Source organism: Opisthocomus hoazin, chromosome 4, assembly GCF_030867145.1.
Source record: "Opisthocomus hoazin isolate bOpiHoa1 chromosome 4, bOpiHoa1.hap1, whole genome shotgun sequence".
In the NCBI taxonomy this organism is placed as follows: Eukaryota; Metazoa; Chordata; class Aves; order Opisthocomiformes; family Opisthocomidae; genus Opisthocomus; species Opisthocomus hoazin.
Genome location: NC_134417.1, coordinates 32625640 through 32645888, shown reverse-complemented (window position 1 = coordinate 32645888; position 20249 = coordinate 32625640). Strand labels below are relative to the sequence as shown.

General features: G+C 42.6%; 1 protein-coding gene across 4 annotated transcripts in view; it reads left to right on the top strand.

Annotated features, from left to right (window-relative positions):
* The window catches only part of ADCY1 (adenylate cyclase 1), a 169488-nt gene that overhangs the window by 44456 nt on the left and 104783 nt on the right, over positions 1–20249 (top strand). For all 4 annotated transcript variants that reach the window (XM_075418540.1, XM_075418541.1, XM_075418539.1 and 1 more), the window contains one exon: positions 17784–17902. In XM_075418540.1, the coding sequence (XP_075274655.1) occupies positions 17784–17902 (119 nt within the window). The remainder of the gene's footprint in view (positions 1–17783; positions 17903–20249) is intronic.

Genomic DNA, 20249 nt, shown 5'->3' with positions numbered 1-20249 from the left:
TGTAAACACTTCTCTTCTGGCTGCATGTGCTATAACCTGTTTGCATTCATGACACTTCTAAAAAAAAGTCAGCATTTGGGGGAGAAGGAGCTGCGCTGATACACATGAATAACTGTGATAACAATCTATTCCTTTTCTGACGAGCCACCTAGTAGTTTGATGGTTTATTTCACACAATTTTATCAGTCAATCTTCCAAGCATATTTGGAAACAATGAGAAAAAACGCTATATTGTTGAGCTTGCTGTTGCTAATCACAGGACTGAATCTTAGACCTGTTAAGATCTGTTGATGTGTAAGGTTTGGACTAGGTTTTTCTTTCTGTCTAGGTGATAATAGAGGGCCATGCTGGAATACATAGATATAACTCCATTGATCTCTGTGGAATAATGGTAACTTATGCCAATAAAGGACTTCAGTGGTATTCATACCTTGCTATACAAGATGTTGGGGTTCTCAAAGCTTGTGTGCCTTGCACACTATTACTTCCCTTCACTTGCAGTTTCTCTAGCAAGTCAGTTCCTACCTCTGAAATAACATGGTGCCTTAAATACTTTCTGTTATGAATTGAGTGAATGCATTTTTATGACCTGAACATACTCTGCAAGAAGTACACATCTTCTTTGAACAACTGCGTATCTTTGCTGGCTGTGTAAAAATGGTGTAGGGATCAAAGCCTTAAGGTTTTGATTCTCGCGTTTTGTAATCCAAAGCTTCACATTTTCAAAGGCATAAATGTGCCATAAATGCATTTGCCCAGGATTTAGGCAACCCTGCCATTTGTGCCTTTGAAAACTCGCTTCTGGGATCCAACATGAAAATAATATTTTGTGGTTTTCTCTAGTTAACACAGTAGCAATCTGTTTTATTTTATATTTTATTCATGCACGTAGAAACACAAGAAGGCAAAAACATTACACAGAAATACCATTACTGAAAGTATACCTAGAGAATGCTGCAAATGTTTTTCCAGTGCAGTGTACAGATCAGTGATGAGAATACACTTTTCTCCTACACTTGTGAAATTAACTTTATGCAACACAGTGTAAAACTCAATACAGTGGTGAGTTATGCTAAGTAGCTGACCAAAGTACCACCAAAACACTTCCTGTGGCTGTTCTCACACTATGTTAGAATACCACTAAAACCAAGGTGAGAATTAAGATGTGATTACAGGCTACAAAATTATTCTGCAGTTGCTGTGGCATAACATAGTCAGTTACCAGGTGGCAACACTCGAGTATTTGAGAGGAAGAGAGACATTGTCTGACCTAGTTCAATTTTTGTGATCATTCCTGTATTTTTGTTATCTGAAGTACCAACGTTACACATTAAAAAGGACTGAATATTGTCATCAGACTTTCTTGTCTCATTCAAATGCTCTGACCTAAATATCACAGCCCTTTCACTATGAGAACTGTAATCCAAAATGCTAAAACCTTTCCCTGGTGTTTCTGTGCAAGTCCCTAATGGGAAAGGAAAGAACATGCTCTTGGCTTTTGAACATACACAGCCTTCTGGAGTTCAAGTGTTGGCTGTGTGAGGCAGATAACACAGCTGAATCGCGAAGTGAGATTTCGTCTTCTGTGTCCTACTTAAAATGATTCTTCTTATATGGGATGCATTTGTAGTAATGGTCCCACGTGATAATTTTGATAAATCTATTTTTATGAGCAAGAGCAAAGATCTCGTGGAGTTACGTTTTCAGAGTCATCCTGCAGGCGTTTGCAAGTAGGCCTTGAAAGTGTTTCTGGGGAGAAGGGGAGCAGATGGGCTGTTTATTTTAAAATTCAGTTTGATGTTCACCCTGTTACCTGTTCTCTGTGGCCACAGCAAATAACTGGCCTTTATGGCCATTTGTTACGTTGCCGAATGTTAGACTGCAATTCCAGAGTCACATCAGAAGTGAAGGCCAAGAATGAAATAAATGAACGAATAATTATAATCATTCACTTGGGATAAGCTTCTTCTCTTGTTGTCTGTAAATCTCTGCAGCTAAACCATCCTCTGCGGCGCAAGCAGTTAAGAATAAATATTGTGAGGTGGGTCCTGTTCCCTGGAACTGTGCTCGTTCTGTTCCTGCTCAGTCAGAGCACCAGAGCACTGCCCCTTGGCTTCCACTGCACCATCTCTCTGTGTCCACTTCATTAATTCCAGATCATCCTTCACCCATACGGCAAGCAAGGCGTGGTCACCCTGCTCTCTGGAGGACTCCCAGCATCGGGCGTCCCTACCGATCCCAAGAGCGGACTCCAGGCAGTGCTTTGCCCCTTCCCAAGAGAGCAAGAGAAGATGCAAGCAGGGCTGGGAACAGGGGATGCGTTCGATGTAGAGAAAGAAGTAATCTGCCACCCTTGAGGCTGCTTGCCATCTGATTCAGAGGGGAAACCAGTAAGGAAGCTGTGGCTCACCATGTATTAAATTCTTAGCGTGGTGGCTTCTGAAGTGGTGCTGTGCTCCAAGGAAGTGGTAGCATTGTAGTTCTGAGGCTGCTGTAATTTGAAGTGCAACTGGACCACGGTGTTTCAAGGCCTGTAGATGCCTGTTTTCTATTTTTCTAGTCTGTCTTTTAGCGTGTGTATAGCTTTGTCCTCCCCACAAAAAGTTTTGTGATGGTGAATTTCACTCTTAATTATGCACTCTGTGAAACAGAACCTCCTTTTATTTGTCACAGACTTGTTGTGTGATGACTTGATAGGATGCATTCCTGCTCTTGTTTTGTGATAAATTGTGAGTAATCATTCTACAGTAACCTTAGCTGCAGCACAGGCTGATATGAAAAGTGCCTGTTGTTTTCATATGAGGAAGACTGGAAAAATATTTAAAACACCTTAGGTATCTTCACTGGTTTTTAATTGCGTAAGTAATTATGCAATAAGTAGTTATGCAATTAGTAATTCATTTAGGGAAGTGATTGTGCCACTGGTGAGGCCGCACCTCGAGTACTGTGTTCAGTTTTGGGCCCCTCATTACAAGAAGGACATTGAGGGGCTGGAGCGTGTCCAGAGAAGGGCAGTGAGGCTGGTGAGGGGTCTGGAGAACAAGTCTTATAAGGAGCGGCTGAGGGAGCTGGGGCTGTTTAGCCTGGAGAAGAGGAGGCTGAGGAGGGACCTTATTGCTCTCTACAGCTACCTGAAAGGAGGTTGTAGTGAGGCAGGTGTTGGTCTCTTCTCCCAGGTAACCAGCGATAGGACTAGAGACAGTGGCCTCAAGTTGCATCAGGGGAGATCCAGATTGGGTATTAGGAGAAATATCTTTACTGGACGAGCGGTCAGGCATTGGACCAGGCTGCCCAGGGAGGTGGTGGAGTCCCCATCCCTGGAGGTGTTCAACAAATGTGTAGATGTGGCACTTCAGGACATGGTTTAGCAGGCATGGTGATGTTGGGGTGATGGTTGGACTTGATGATCTTTTAGGTCTTTTCCAACCTTAATGATTCTATGATTTCTGTGATTCTATAAGTACATGCAAGTATGTTTGCAAAATAAAGACCATCTTTCAAGCAACTTGTTTAGATCTTTCCTTCCCTCCTACATGGTACTGTTGTACTTGCTCACAATTAGAACGTGATGGTGGGAAAACAAATGGAGAACAGCAAAGTCTCCAGAATGGGCAACTGGCTATCTTAAAATCTAGTTGTGAATTCACATTTAGTCTGTCAAACCACTGGGACTGGAGAAATGTATTTAGTGCTGGCATCCATCTTTCCTGAAATAGTGGTGTACTCCACTACAGCGCATGAAATTGAAGTTTATTATAGGCTTTAACATAAGAAGCTGAAGGAAGCACTAAAAACTACATGGAGTTAGGAAGCACTGTGCTCTGGCTATCTTCAGGGCCTGAAGCATGGCACTCCAGCCTGCTGAGAGGTAGGGTTCTTGCCTTTGCTGGTACAACACTGTGCTGCTGCAGTAGTGCTGGTCCTGGGAGATAGACTTGCACCTTGGTGTTGCTCTGCAGTGCTGCTGTACGTGTTCAGCAGGTCATCTGAAGCTAGCTGAATTCTCTTTATGCAGTGCTGAATTGTAGATACAGATGTCTGTGTGTATGTGTGTATGCATTCCAAGTGTCTGCTGCATTTTAGGGAAATAGCCTTAACATTGCATATAGTAAGTGGGACGTCACCGAGTCAGAGATTTGATTGATAACTATTCATGAAAAATGAAGTGGTGTCAGCAGAAGATACCGTGAGTCTCAGTGCAGAATACTTTCAACTGCTGCTTAGGGCGTTTTGGGTTCAAATTCCCTGCTGGGTTCAGATCCTCACTCAAAACAGTTTGATCTAGATATTACACATTTTGGATATGGGTACTACCTCCTGTACCTTTGGGTGAAAGGGTGAGACCCATAGCAACCCTCCAGTGGTTTTGTCCGTTATATTTAATTTCAAGCATTTACGAAAAAAGGACAAAATACAACATTATGTTTGAATAAAGCAGACCTGGTTGGACTTTCATTTTGATAACGAATAACAGGTTGCTGGGGGTTTTTTTCTTGCAATTCAGCAACCAAACTGAAGAATCAGTTATTTGCACAGCCTCAGGCAGATGTAATTTCTAGGGTGCCTGACAGCATGCTTATCAATGCATAATGAGGTTCACATGTTTCCCATACTTTTTATTCGCAGAATCTTGCATCTTTTTTCATTGCAGTGCAGAAGAAAATATGAAATTTTTCATTAAAACACAGGCCATGTTTCCATAATCATTCATACTGGCTCTGTGCATCAGCAAATCGCCCTGCAGCAAAAGTTTCATCTGGATCATGTGTGGGCACAAAAACATGTTCTTGTCAAATTATCTAGTGTGCAGCAGGGAGGTGATCCTGATTTTACACAAACTGGAGGGCGAGAGATGATATCTGATCCTTTGCAAAAGCTAGCCAGTGCAATCTCTGAGAAATGTAGGTGAACTAACTAATTTTAGCTGGCAAGGTGAGCCTGTACCATGTTCGTGCCCTGTTGTGTGTTACAAGTAGGCTCAAAATTACATTTATTGTGTCCATGAACCACCATCTTACACAGGGAAGTACACCTTCAAAATCTGTTCTTTTCTAGGATCAGGGAGAAGATAAAGGAAAAAGAGTGTGTTACGATTTCAGGCTCTCGGTTTGAACTGCTGGGCTTCGTGCCCACGCGTGCAGGCTGGCCAGCAGTGCCTCTTAGCCAGATAGCAGCAGAGGTGGGAACCTGGCCTGCTCTCTGCTTCGTTTGCCACCTTTGGCTGCTTAGATGCTTACACAGAGTTGAGGTGAACTGGTGGCTGTCTTTATCCTGCTCCATGGCAGCCTGGTCCAGCTCCCACCTTCCTGGGGTAAAAGGAGTTGCGAAGAGGCACATTTCCCTCTCCCCCACAGCAGTAAATGCCCAGAAGCTTTCCGCTGACTAGCACCGCTTAGTCCCCAGCCCTGCCAGTCATGCATGTGTCTGTCCTTAATGCAGGAAATGATAAATCTGAGGGCTGCTCAGGTGAAATGGAAACCTTCAGGTGGAGGGCTTCAGCTTCAACCTGATGCCATTAGGAGCTGCTTGTTACCCCTTGCCAGGGTATAGCAAACAAATAAATGTGTTGTAATTTTATGGCTCTGTTGCACCTCTTTTTATGCAGAGTAAACTTCTCACCTGAATGAGGTTAGTGGCAGAGGCTGCGTTGTTTGGCATAGCATTGGGATTCTTCTTTACCTAACTTTTTGGCCAAGTAAAAGTGAGGCTTCTAATCTAACCTTTTAACCTCTAGGCAGTAATCCGTAGTAGTAAGAGGCACATACGAGAGTAGTTCATCCCTTCTACCCTGAACAGCTTGCTGATGATGAGATGAGGTTTTTCCCTGGGAGTAGTTACAGGGGGACACCTAAGCTTGAGGCTTCATTGCTGTATGGTAAGAGAGAGAGGTGTCTTGCAACTGGATTTGAAATGTCAAAGTGTAGAAACTCAGTAACATACAAGAAAAAACAGAGAGTTGTATATCATACAAAGTACATATATTTGAATTGGATTGTAATTGTATTACTCTACCCACATGCCTTTAATTTGCAAAATGTAACATATGGTATTATGGAAAAATCTATAAAAGCCCTTAAGAAGCCACACTTACAACAGCAGGCCAGATCAGTACTATGCCAATTGGGTTTAACTTTATTTCACCCCCTGAAATCTTCAGGACATTAGTAAGTGTGCCAGTTAAGTTGGGTATCAGCCAGTTCATTTTTTGACACAAGTTGTGAGCTATGGCAACTGAACAGACTTCTAAAGAAGAAAATGGAGCATATGAACCTTGCTTTTCAGTAGAAGTCTATGTAGTCACTCACACTTAATCTAGCAGGGGGATGCCTTAGAATGCTGTTTGTTGCAGGTTTTTTTCTCCTAGTTGTATGTAGGACAAGGTCATGCCACCTATGTTAAGCTCTGACATGTTGTAATGGGTGGTGGCTCACACCAAGTAGAATAGACAAACAGAAATAGAAAAAGTTAAAAAAAAAGTAGTTGTATCATTCTAAAACCTGTTTATACTTTTTGGCTGTTAAGATTTTTGAAAGAAATACTGGGAAATTTTGAATATGTTCCGCTTCAAACAACTGTCAATTAAATATGCTGGAGTTGTTTGACTCTCTGTGAATTTTTCAGTTTATTTTTCGTACTTACTTCATGTATTTTCCATTAGAGACAATGGAGGAGGAGGGACAAAGAAGAGCACCCAAACCTGATGATTAAAAGTGCATTACCATGCAGTTTTCTATAGGTAACATCATGGGTAACAGTTGCCAAGGCAGATTATCATAGGTAGGAACACTGGCGGTGTTGCATCAGGTAATAGTAAGACAGATACTTCAAAAGTACTTGCTTGTGGCTGATTTCTAAATATAAAGCAATATACGTGGCAGTAGCGCTACTCACGCAATGTTTGTGTGTATTTTAGTAGGATGCCACACTATAAAGCAGTACAGCCTCGGTAGTGATTCCTGGTGTTCTCCCCTCAGCAGCAGGAATTCGTAGGGAGCTTTAAAATGTCGTTAGGAAAGTTCTTTTACGTGTATTTTATTGTCCACGGGATTGTTTTCACTTCTAGGAGTGTCTTAGGTGTAACAAAAAGCTAGCTAATGCTCTAACGCAAGGTTGACGCAACTTTTCCTGCGCCACTCTTCAAACTCACGGTGGTTCCACCGTAGACCAGCAGCTCTGCCACGCAGGTGCTTCACATCATAGCCACTGGCCTCACCACGTGTGGTTTACCAAGTGGTCCCCAAGTTGCTGTGTTACCGGTTAAGCACAGATTATCTCCATGAACAGGATACTGAGCTGGGCACTGCGCTTTTGTTCCAGTGTGTGACAGTATACGCTTTTTTCACACGTGTGCTCTCACAGACATTTTGCCTGTTCGTTTTGTGAACATCTGTGAAGGAAAAGAGCTTGACCACATACCACTAAGTGGCAAAAAAAATACATTCTAAGGTAAATTTTTTTTTTTCAGGTTTGCTGTTCCAGGGTGATCTTCCATTTGTCACGTATTTTAAATTCTGTCCAAGTTTTCTGTTCCCCGTTACCTCTTCAGTATAAACAAATTTCATTTGGAGTTTAGCTTTCCTTCAGGAACATTTGATTAGGAATTTCCCAGTTTGACGTGGTAACAATGAACTAAATCTGAGTCACACTAGTTATTTTAAGTGAGCGAATGCACTCATTGCTTCCTTAGCACGTTCATGGTTGTTCCTTGTTTTTCCTCTTTGGAAGACAATGAGATTTTCTGCCAATGCGTTAGGCTCACTTCCCTGATCTGTGAAGACAAAATGAGGGCAAGTAGCAAAGAACAAAGGCTTTTAGATTTTTCTACTCTAGATTAGAAAAATTCTAGATTTTTCAGAGCGAAGTATTACATCTTAGTGTCTGGAGATTTTTGCATCTATTCCATTTTACTGTTTTGTGCTGTGGTTTGCTTTCATATCGCTATACTGAAGGCATCTGTGATTTTTGAAAAAGGAAATGCTGCTTACCACCAATATGTCTTACTTAGGTTCTAAAATTACTGCTTTTGGCTTCAGGTTCCTGGTTTTTTAAAATCCTGAGTCTGCTTACATCAACTACTGAGCTCAGTTTCTAACACTAGTAGTCAAAAAGTTTATACTGAAGGGTTCTTGCTTGTTCCACTACTGGCAAAAACCTGTAAGAAGAAAGGGCACGTGCTGATACGGAGTGGCTACTGCAGCTCTAAACGTATGCTGTCTCAGACAGTAGCAATGTTACGAAGCACCGGTACTAGTGCAGCAGTGTGTCCTTAACGTTCCTGTGACTCTTCCCCTGTTCTGGACCCTCAGCTGCAGAGTGTGTATGCTCCAGCAGCAAGAAGAGAGGACTGGAGATGTCTACAGCCTTTCTCCCGCCACTGGCTCCATTGCCCAGCAAAGTGCCAGAGCTGATCACAGCAGGTTTGCCAGATACCCCTGTGGAGCTGGTGGAGATACCTGGGTTTTGGAGGAGTGTGGTGAGGTAGGATGTCGTATCTCATGGGGCAGAGGAAAAGCAGAGTGGGCCACAGTCCCAGTACTATCTCAAGCTGCAACAGGTAGCATGTCCTTCCAGAACAATCCCACTGGCTGGGGACTGGATGGTTGGTGAGGGCAGAAGAGGGGGATGTGTCGCCTTGCTGAAGGCTGAGCTCTGTGACTTTCCCTTCCTGAGGAATACATTGGTGCCTAGCCCAAGTATTCAGTGTTAACATTGCTGGGACAAACCAGACATGGCTGTGGACTGGGAAGAGGTGAACCTGTAACTGTAGAGCAAACTTAGCACAGCAAGGGTAAGCCAGTGAAGCTCTGTCTGCTCTTCTGTTTACCCCGGAAGTGGGCAGCGTCAGTGAAGCTGATGCTGCTTGTGAAACCATCTTCCTAGCCTCTTCAGAAGAAAAGGAGAGAGAGAGAGATGACGACAGGATTGTTGTCTCAGCCATGTCCACGGCAGAACACAGCGCTCTGTGCGGTTTGTCAGCCCCTAGCAAACCCGAGCTCGCACGTGTCTCAGCGGCAGGCCTGCCTCGGAATGGCATGAGCACTAATGCGTTCCCTCTGGTCACAGCATTGGCAGATGACTGGTACTCTCTCTGAGCATTTTTAAGGCCCCTGTTTATTTGAATCAGAAAAATCTTTTTACAAAGAAATTCAATTTTTGGAACTTGGAAAAGTGTGCCTTTTTGTTTTTAACATATATACTCAACACGTATACATACTTTCAGTGCTACTGTGAGGGGAGCATTTCTCTGAAAGATGAAACTTGTCCTACCTGACTCTGCAAGAGAATGGGCAAAATGTTTTCTTTCCACATAGGATTTAGAACGGTATGTCCAGTGGCTGTTTCGTGCCAAAAAAAGGTGCATCTTCATTGATACACCCTCAAGAACCTACTTATTAAAATCCTACTGGAGCTTGATAGATACAAACAAGGACATTTATTGAACTAACACTTAAGAAATACTTTAAAAACTCCCATTTTACTTTCTTTTTTTGTTTTCCTAACAGATATTTTCCAGTACACCGTATTAGTATCTTCCCATACCCACGAACGTTCTCTAAATGTTTCCATGGTTGGTAGCAGGTCTTTGCTGACCCATACGTCTTTTGAACAGAACAGTGACCAAGACTAAAATAAGCAGTTTGTGTTGAGACTGTCTGCTTTACCTCCTACCTCCAGTTCCTCAAACGAAGAGTGCCGAGTCGGAGTACATTTCAAATGTGTGCTTTAAGGATATGATTCCATAATTGCTGATCATTCTGCGATTTGGTTGCACCCAGGGGAGTTTTCAGACCTCTCCTTTCCTTCCCTGTGTTCGTTGCAGAAAGGCAGAGTTTTGCCACTGCTTTGTTTTCTTTCCCTGCCTTGTCTTGTTTTCCTCCATCTGTTTGTGCCTCCACCGAGCAGAAGAGGCAAACAACGCAGTGTTCCGCACCTAGTTTGAAGGAGTCATTTTGAAGATGTCATCACTGCTCGAGTCGAGAACTACCTGTCCCTACCAATGTACTGCAGAAACGCCATTCCTGCTGTTCAGACAAGTATAAGGAGGGCTTCAAGTTACCTGCTCTAGAGAATGGTCTGATTATATCTGTATGGCTGCTTGCCTGCACTATAGTGAGGCAAATAAAGATGCTTTAAGCATAAAGGCACCGTTTGGTTATGTGAATTTAGCTGCTTCGTGCTCAAGTTTGCTTCCAGTGAGATGGTTTCCATGAAGTGAAATGAGTATCATCCTTTTCCTGTCAAGTTTCCTGTGATGGTTTGTGGATACATTGAATTTTGCCAGTCAGGTTTCAGAGAGTGCGAATACAAAGGATATGGAGTGAAAGTAAAAAGATTAATAGCAGGCTGCTGCTGCAGTCATTTATTCTTTGCCAGTTTATATCTCATGTCGACTCTGTTAGCTTGCCTTTCTGAAGATTAATCCTTCCTGATATATTTCTAGAGCATTCTGATTTAATAGGTAGATATGAGGGAAACCAGGAAAACAGGCTATGCTTTTTATACCTCTAGTTTCCCTGTTTATCCTTATAGCCTTTCTCTGTTCTTGTTCCTGTTCGAGTAATATTTGTGGAGCTGATCTCAAGTTATCCTACTAGCAGTCTTCCAGTCCATTCTGCAATCACGCTTGCCTTTTTTGGGTAGCGTCTTGCAAATACTCCGTGGTCATTCAGTGGTCAGTGGGTATCTGGGGCTTTTCTACATACAGAGGTTTCCAGCTCATTTTGTCTCCTGTGTTTTTTGTGGATGGTACCCAAAAGGCACGATGTACTACTGAGTTTTTCTCATTCTTACCATTCCATTTCTTGTATGCTGTCCTGTGAACTTCGTACCTTTGAGCAGTTTCATGGTCTCTTTATGGCCACTCTTCAAACCAATGCTTCTGCACTCCATGCTGCCCATTGCTCTCTGTTTGAGCCAAGGCCTCACCCTCCCTGAATTCTTTCACAAAGCCTTACCTTCTCCATTGTAACTAATAATCTTCCACGTGGAACCTACCACTGCCTCATTAAACACTATGCTGATGATAGATCCTGCCTTTCCTTTAGTCAAACAAAAATAATCAGTTCAGCATAGAAAGATGTCCGACTGGTTTGGTAGAGGTCTACTCATCCTGAATCCATTAGAGGGCAGCTTTATGGATGGTCTCTTATGATTATGATTGTAATAATGACTTGCTGATAAATATAATTTTTCAAGAAATCTCAGGAACGTTCTGAAACATTGCCACCTTGTGGCTTTTAAAAAATCACAATCTTTAAACAGTGCTTTGAGTTGGAGGAAAGGGCATAGCATAGTTTAATTTAAAATAATTCACTAATGAAATCTGATGTCTTTGGTTTCCAGCATACAGGAAGTACAAATGAATCCTAGTAGTTTTACATGAAATTGTTCTTCCGTGCATTGCACTAGGCTTCTTTTCTCTCTAATTTTTTTTGTTTTCCTTACAGGGAATTAACATGGCTGTGCAGTGTAGTATAGGGATGACAGAGACCATAAACTCACTAAGCAGTAGCTTTTAAAATTATGCAAGAGTGAACTTATCAAGGTATAATTAGGTAGCAGGTTGGTAATATTTAGGATGTACTTTGGAGTCCCTGCTGACTAAGTAGAAGCTGAATCTCAAAGTTATATAAATGAGCTGACTTTGAAACGGTCTTATTAAAATTTTTTTATATGCGAGTCTGATGCTTGTCTTCTCCTGGAAAAACATGCTTTTTTAATATGGTGGCACTTTCCGTTCAAGTATAGCAGTAATGAAAGAAGATCTGTGGTAGCCTGCAAAAATTGGTGGGTTAGATTTCGTGTTTTGTATTGTAAAAAACAAAAGCAGTCAACTTTTCTGCATGGCCCTTCAGCAGGTCCACGCTGTAACTTCATTCTTAAAGCGGGTTCTACTAGATGTGCGTGTACAGGAGCAGGAGAGAACAAGGAGCAATGAGATTCAAAGAACGAGAGAAACATGAGAGCCCGCAGCTTGGAGGCCATGCTACAGTTCCTCTGGTTGCTTCTCTTTTGTACCTCAGAAACAATGGCAACAACTGTTTCCTTTGATAAAATAGTCTGCACTGACTATAACTAAGATTTACGTTTTGTTTTCTGTTTATCTGATATGATAATCTATAGAAATACAGTTTAGCATGGAAAAGCTCAGCGAGTGTACCCAGTTCATGGGCAGAAATTTGTGAGGGGCCATCCAACCGCGTAGCAGGCAATGCGAAAGAAAGGAGAGAATGCTGTCTGGGAACATTAAGACATTTTTCTGCATTTCAGTCTTCTGTTCTGATGAAGGGAGAGTGAGTTCATAAATGATTTACAACTTGCTGAAGGAATTTGAAAATTTATCACAGTCATTTCCCATACAGATGTCAAAATCAATCATTTTGTACAGTAGAAATGGAATGTGGTATTGGACTGGACAGTATTGTTTGGGGAGCTGCATGAAATAATTGTAAATCAAAGTGAAAATTTCAGAGGGACTTTGAGAAAGTAAGAGTTTGGAAGAAGCAGTAAAATAAGAAAAAGAAGGGGAAGGGCATCTTCATTTGGAGACAGGTGCAAGAAATGTATTAGGAACATGTAGTGGGGACTCCCGTAAAAGAAGAGCCTGCGTGCGAGTGGAAGAAGCTGTCCGGGTCCGGGATGGCGATGGGAGAGGGAGTTGTTCTGAGAAACCTCCAAACTGGAGTAAGCTGAAGAGAGCACTGGGGCAGAACAGAGCGTGCAGATGATGGAAGCTGTTGCTTCGACAGTCTTCATTGTCTGTTTGATTCTTTCCACTTCCCCTCTCAGGAAAGAGAAATCACACTGCTGCTGGAGGGCGCTGAGCCTTGAGCTCCCCTGCTCTTTTAGAAGCCAGGCTTCTGTGTGGTAAGGTGGCAAGATGGCTTCGGGCCTCCCTGGGAAGCTACAGGCACCCTCTACTCCTGATCCTTGTGCTGTTGTCCCCTTGGTACACAAGTCAGAAGGGACCTCTGGAGATCATCCAGTCCAACCGCTCCCTCAAAGCAGGACTGCCAGCAGCACCAGGTCTGGCCAACTGTGGCTTTGTTTAGCCCAGTCTTGAATAGCTGCAAGACCACTGCTTCTTCCGCAGGTCCAACCAGAGTGAGAATTTCAGTACAGGAGCTTGTGCGTGAAATTAGGTTTGAAAATGTTTCAGACAACAAGTAATAATATAGAGGGGTTTTGGCTGTTAACAGTGGGAAAACATTTTTTTTTTGTTTCTCTGCCTTTGCATATTTTCCTTTGTCATGTGTGTAATGGGGCTGGTTGTTGAATCGTGCCAAGGTAACACTGAGCAGTTCCGAACTGGCTCGGTGTGCAGATTTTGACCTGCCTTGGAGTCAAATGAATGTTTGTTCCCCTTCTTATTTCTAGCATTGCTCCATTGCTGTGGAAGAAAGCAAGCTGGATGTTTGTCTAAATCGAGTGTCCTTTTCAAAATTAACTAAGTCTTCATTAATGGTGCAGAAATCCTCATTAATGAGGGTAAGACAGTTGGCAGAGGCAGCCCAGTTTGGCATTCCAGATTCCAGGCTGGGGCTGGCAATTTAAAATGCAAATTTAATGAAAAATGCTGTGAATGAGGGAGGTGTAGGTCCTTAGTTGTTATTTTCTTAGCGAGATTTGTGCAGGGAATGCAAAGTCATCGATAGACAACTACAGTCTCTGAAAAGAATCTTTTTTTTTCAGCATGTGATTTAAGTTTAGACCATGGTAATGCTGAGTGAAGATTTACAGTGGGAGAAGAGGAGAGTACAAATTCCTAAAGTAGCCTAAGTTAGTCATAGGGTCAGGGTTTAATCTTCTGGGTAGAAACCAGCTGTAATAAGCCTAAACAGCATTGTGTGTCAATGACAAAGTGAGAAAGTGGAAACATTTTTCTCTCTACTAGCCCCTGTGTTTTGGAACGTGCCACACGTTGAGGCTACTTCAGTACAGCATCGTATGTCACCAGTAAGAAGCTCTGCAGCATGAGTGTTATTTTATTCTAGTCAAAGTTGTTCTTAATTGATTAGTGCCCCATGTTTCTTTCAATTTTTTTCTGTCACCCCCATCCCTGTCAGAGACAGCAATTACTCAAGCATGAAGGTCACCACAGATGAGACCAGCCTTGCTTCGGTGCGGTCGCTTGTTCCATTCAGTGCGCTTTGCAGCCATGCACATTGAGTTTTCTTTTTAGTCTGGTTTTCAGATGATTTTTGTAATCAGATCAGCCACACAGGAGCAAATGAAAAAAATCGGACAACGACGGCAGGACTTGATGAATAGAGATCCAGACAGAGCCCTTTCTCAGAACTTCAGTGGCTGTACTTGGCGTACATGAATTCACTCGGGCATCTCCAAGTCCTTGATCATTCCTAACGCTGACCTGAAGAACAATACCGCTTTGCTTGACAGATGAGATTTTGGCCAAAATTAAAGAGACCTTTCTTCTGTTTTTTCTAGAAAGAGACATACTGTCTTTCATTTATTTTCAGCGCTTCAATACTTTCCATTGTGGGGTGGTTTTTTACATTTTCCAGTCTCTCCTCCAGCGACAATTCTTCACAGCCATGATGCTGCTTCTTTTCTTGGCCTGAAAGGTCAGGTGGCTGCCCTTTTAGAAAGCCATAATTGAATCTTTCCTTGCTCGGTGAGTCTGAGGCTGCAAACCCTCTTTGTAAAGACTCTACAGTTTTTCCTCAGTAACCTATCTTTCCTTTTTTTTTTTTTTCATCTCTAATGAAAAAAGCAAGCCACCACAATTTAATGTAGGATTTTCTTAAGCTCCCTTCAGGTCTTGCAACAGCCAAGCTAACGTGTATAGGAATCACCATTTTTGTAGCCTCCCTTAATAGATCAGACATCTGCAGGTTTCAGCGCTGCCAAGTGCTGCGTCCTGCAGCTCTCCAATGCTACCTTCATGGTAATGATTGTTATTGCACTTCTGTGCTATATGCCAGGTACTGCAGAAGTTATCTGTGAGTTTTTTATTCACACACATGGGTGTGCTTTTTGCTGGATGAAGAACTGGCTGAATGGCCAGTCACAGAGAGTGGTGGTGAATGGAGCTAAATCCAGTTGACAGCCAGTCACGAGTGGCGTTCCCCAGGGCTCAGTTTTGGGTCCGGTCTTGTTTAACATCTGTATCAATGATTTGGATGAGGGGATTGAGTGCTCCCTCAGCAAGTTTGCAGATGACACCAAGTTCAACAAGGCCAAGTGCCGGGTCCTGCACTTGGGTCACAACAACCCCATGCAACGCTACAGGCTTGGGGTGGAGCGGCTGGAGAGCTGCCCAGTGGAAAAGGACCTGGGAGTGCTGGTCGACAGCCGGCTGAACATGAGCCAGCAGTGTGCCCAGGTGGCCAAGAAGGCCAACGGCATCCTGGCTTGTATCAGGAATGATGTGGCCAGCAGGAGTACGGAGGTGATCGTGCCCCTGTACTCAGCCCTGGTGAGGCTGCACCTTGAGTACTGTGTTCACTTTTGGGCCCCTCATTACAAGAAGGACATTGAGGGGCTGGAGCGTGTCCAGAGAAGGGCAGTGAGGCTGGTGAGGGGTCTAGAGAACAAGTCTTATAAGGAGCGACTGAGGGAGCTGGGGCTTTTTAGTGTGGAGGAGGCTGAGGGGGGACCTTATTGCTCTCTACAACTACCTGAGAGGAGGTTGTAGTGAGGTGGGTGTTGGGCTCTTCTCCCAGGTAGCCAGCGATAGGACGAGAGGCAGTGGCCTCAAGTTGCGTCAGAGGAGGTTTAGATTAGATATTAGGAGAAATATCTTTACTGGACGAGCAGTCAGGCATTGGACCAGGCTGCCCAGGGAGGTGGTGGAGTCCCCATCCCTGGAGGGGTTAAAAAAACGTGTAGATGTGGCACTTCAGCATATGGTTTAGTAGGCATGGTGATGTTGGGGTGATGGTTGGACTTGATGATCTTTTAGGTCTTTTCCAACCTATGATTCTCTGATTCTGTGATCTTGTATTGTAATTGTGTTTACAGGCCATAGAAGAACTATTCAGTCAGCTCTGGTCTCTGTAAGAGTCTGCCAGTGTAATTTTTGGTTGGTTGTTTGTTTTAGTCTGACTTTTAAGGAAGCAGAAGCTGAAACCCCACTTTCTCCATAACAGCTTTGGCATTTACTTACCCATTTCAGCAAAATGGCAAAGATCTTTTTTAATATGCTCACTTCAAAGAGAAGCTACAGTGAACATTTAGTCCTTATAAACTTCATAAATTTGGCATCCAGTTCCAGCATCCTTTGAAATTTATACCATCTTAAGCACCAGAGAATTCAACGATCAGTGTGAACTTCTCTCTTGTGTGGATTCCCTATTGTCTGATGGGTGGTCAGCTCATTTTACAACCTCAGTGTATTTCAGTTAAAACAGTGAATCAACTGCAAGACACAAGTAGTGGGCAAAAGAGCTTCGTAACACTGTTGACAAAGCTATTTGTTTTGGGTTTTAACCCAATTTTTGGGTTACCCAAATATAATTCTGCTGCGGAGATATAAGCATACTTAATTAAATTAAAATAAAAATAATAGTAATTAACCATTTCCTTCCAAGATGTGAGACCGTTTGGTTAATCTGAAATTGATACGTGCATAAACTGTTAACAAATATTTAATTCCGTCATATCCTTTGCAATATTCTTAGTATATATATGAGAACAATAGGAAATAGACTTAGTTAATGATTGTTAGCCTCAAGTCCACACGAACTGCCACAGACCTATGAAGGAACTTTTGTCTAAAGTAAGTACCAGGACAGTTCTGCAAAATTTAACTTATTCTTTGGTGACATAAATATTCAGTGTGTCTTCTGCCAGAAGAAACTGTAAAATTAGAAACCCTTTAAGTATTGTTTGGTGGTTTTGGCTAGTGAGTGTGTGCATGTGAGCAACACAAAGCACTTGTCTGTGCAGATACCCTCTCCTCAGTGTCAAATTGTTGCTGCTTATTTATTTAAGGTCATTTCAATAAAAGGAGGATGCACTTCTGTGATGTCTCTCAGCTGCTTTATGATGGCTCTCAATCGTCAGCTGACAGAATTGCAGAATATTTGAGGTAGGAAGGGAACTCTGGAGGTCATTGGATCCAAGCACCCTGGTTTCCAGGATGAGCTGCTCCATCACTTTTCCAGGACTCAAGGTGAAACTGTCTGGCCTGTAGTTCCCTGGCTCCTCCTGCTTGCCCTTTTTGAAGATAGGAGTGACGTTTTCTGGCTGGAACAGTTGTTGCCACACTGGTTAAGATATCATTAAAACTGTACCTTTATTATTGTTCCGCTGATTCGGAGTGTGGATAAAGCTATCACCCCTCTCGCTGCTTAATAGCCAGCTGTCGTAGTCCTGATAATGTAACACTTTCATTAGATTCAGAAATAGGACACACAAAGGGATAGCAAATGATCTTAGGAAGTCTTTGCCAGACAGATAAATGCTACTAACAATAAAGTAAGTTGTTATTATCAGCATTGTGATGTTGATGAATTTTATGAACAATTATCTGCGATGTTGATGAATTTTATGAACAATTATCTGTTCTTGATGTTGGCTCTTCCCTTTCTGAATCGTTTTTTGATTTTTTTTTTTTTTTTCTTACTGCAGAAGACCTAAAAAAGACACCCACACAGACTATAGAAGTTTGAGACGAATGGCTCATATTATTTATGTAGCGGAAATTCTCCGGAAGCAGACTAGATTAGGAAAAGCTTGTCTAGTTGGCTAGTTTAAAAGTTTTGAATACTGGTCACACGCTATACCACAAAACTGATGTTGTTTACGTTTTCTTTTAGGAACGTCTCTTGATGAGTCTTTTGCCCAGGAATGTTGCAATGGAAATGAAGGAAGATTTCCTGAAGCCTCCTGAAAGGATTTTCCACAAGATTTACATTCAAAGGCATGACAACGTTAGGTAGGATTGATGTAGCCCGTGAAATAATTTAAAGCGGAGAATATTTAGTGCAAATACAGTGACATGCAATTGCAGTCAAGTCTCAGAGAAAAAAAAAACAAGCTGTACAGTAAAGATTGTCATTTATGCAGAGGAGCAGAATGGACCCACTAGGAACATTTACTAGCCTTCTCAGAAGATAATGGTGAATCAATAAATGGCCTAGCATAGTAGTGCTGGGAGGCAGGCGACTTTTTTCAAATGAGTATTCATTCTTTTCGTACCGTATTACATTTTGGGTGAATAGGAGGATTTATTTTGCGTAGTAACTTTTACGCATTTGTATTTTCCTGGTAGTAAGATGGATTACTTTTAATGAAATAGATTTTTTTGGGTAATAGCATGGAAATACAGAAAGAAAACATGATGTGAACTTAAAAAAAAGTGTATCTGTCCCCATCATACTCCACATCGGAGATTACTGACTGAGGCTCACATCTGCTTCTTGCTGCTGTTCAGTAACAGGCTGTTGTGCAAGTGCTTTCATTTATACTGGTTGTTGTTAAAGTGTATTCTCATGGGTTGTTCTTCTCTGCCCCCTCCAAACAAATTCCTTAAAGGCCTTGTCTGTAGGGTGGTGTTTTATCATACTGCCTCTAGCTGCTTGCCCTGCACGTGCCTTGCTTCCACACCCACAACAGTGTCAAAGAGGTTTACTTGGTGCCACCCTTGCACTAAGCTCTAAGAAGTGATGCCGCAGAGCTGCCTTGGTGTGCACCATGTACTCACGTGGCAAAGGAGTAAACTCCCTTAGCCCCCCCTCCTCCCCTCATCCACTGGTTAGTTCCTGCACTTGGGGTCCAGTCTGTCTCCCACTGAGCTGACTTTAATATTTGCAAGGACCTCTTCCTGGTGACTAAGCTGTTGCAACTAAAAGCGTATATGTCAGTGAGAGAATCAGAGATGGCGTTGATGCAGGTGTTTAGAAGACTGACAAATTAGGTCGGTTTTACACTGTAAAGTTAAACATTACTGAATTGATTCATTAGGAGCTCGCTTCTTGCTAATGGTGAAATCTTACATGATGTTGATCATCATCACTACGTATACAAAACTCTTGGTCAGTAACAGTCAATTTAAAGTTAGCTCTAAGCGTACAGTACCCCAAAGCTGATGCTGCAAAGTTAGCTTTGTTGTTGACAGCCTTTGCCAAAGAGAGCTCCTGAAGGGGAGAATTCAAGATCCAAGTGGGCTGTCTTCCTCCAGTTCGGCTTGGTTTTGCCTCATGCTTTTATGCTGTTGGTCCCGCCCCGACATCGTTTGTCTTTTTTCTTTTCTTGCCAAGCTTCCACCTTTGGATGGTATCCTGTCATATTTACAGTCACTTGTGCTCGTCTTGTCTGCTGTCCGCCAGGTTTTTGTTGCTTGGGTGCCTTCTGCTGTCTTTTTATGTCCCTTTGGTGATCACATTGCTTATACACTTATAAAAATTGTGTCTAGTGATGCTGTCAGAGTTCTGTGAAATACATGTATACTACTGTTGGTTGCACTGATATTGATGTTCCAGGCAAGCAAACAGTAATTATATCGCGACCAATACATTTATACCTTGTATGTGTCGCAGGTTGGCTACAGTGGGGGTGGTGTTCTTAAATGGCATTGCTTTGCAGCTGGACTGGTTGAGTATAGCGCTTCTGAGCCCTCCCCTGCACGGAGATCTTCTTGAAATGTAGCCTCAGTTGTACCCTTTGTTTTTTTCTATGTGAAATGGTGTTTCGCATAACCACTAAGGTTGCTGTGGCTTACTTTTTGCTTCTATGTAGAGTTCAGAAAAGATTTTGAACCTGAATACCCTGTCTGGAGAGGTGAATTCATTCTCTGACATTAAGAGGGTACTTTTGGGGCAAATGGAGGCAAAGTAGGATGGTGTAATTTTAATGCCAAAGAAAAGATTCTCAGGGACGAGACCTGAAAACAGGAGACCTCCCTTCACCATCTGTACTTTAAGAAAAAGTTTTACTTTTTATTTCAATAATGCAACTGCTGTATTAAAAAAGAAGAGAGAAGGAGGGGGAATGGTGTCCCAGTAAATACCCAGGGAGGTGTTGCTCACAGGTCCCGGTAGACCGCAGTTTCACCCCAGGAGCTGTGTGACTCCGCAGATCTGAACAACGCAGAGGCGCTGCGTGGAGGACAGCACCACAGCATTCCTCCGGGAAGCGCTGCTGGTGGTCAGTGCCAAGAAGATGGGTGCTTTACCTTTTTCAGGAGATGAAAAGAATTTTTTTTCTTTCGACCGGTGGCAGTTTAGTGCTATACCAGGCAGACCTAAGAGACCATTCCCATATTCTCATGATTTGCCCTCTTC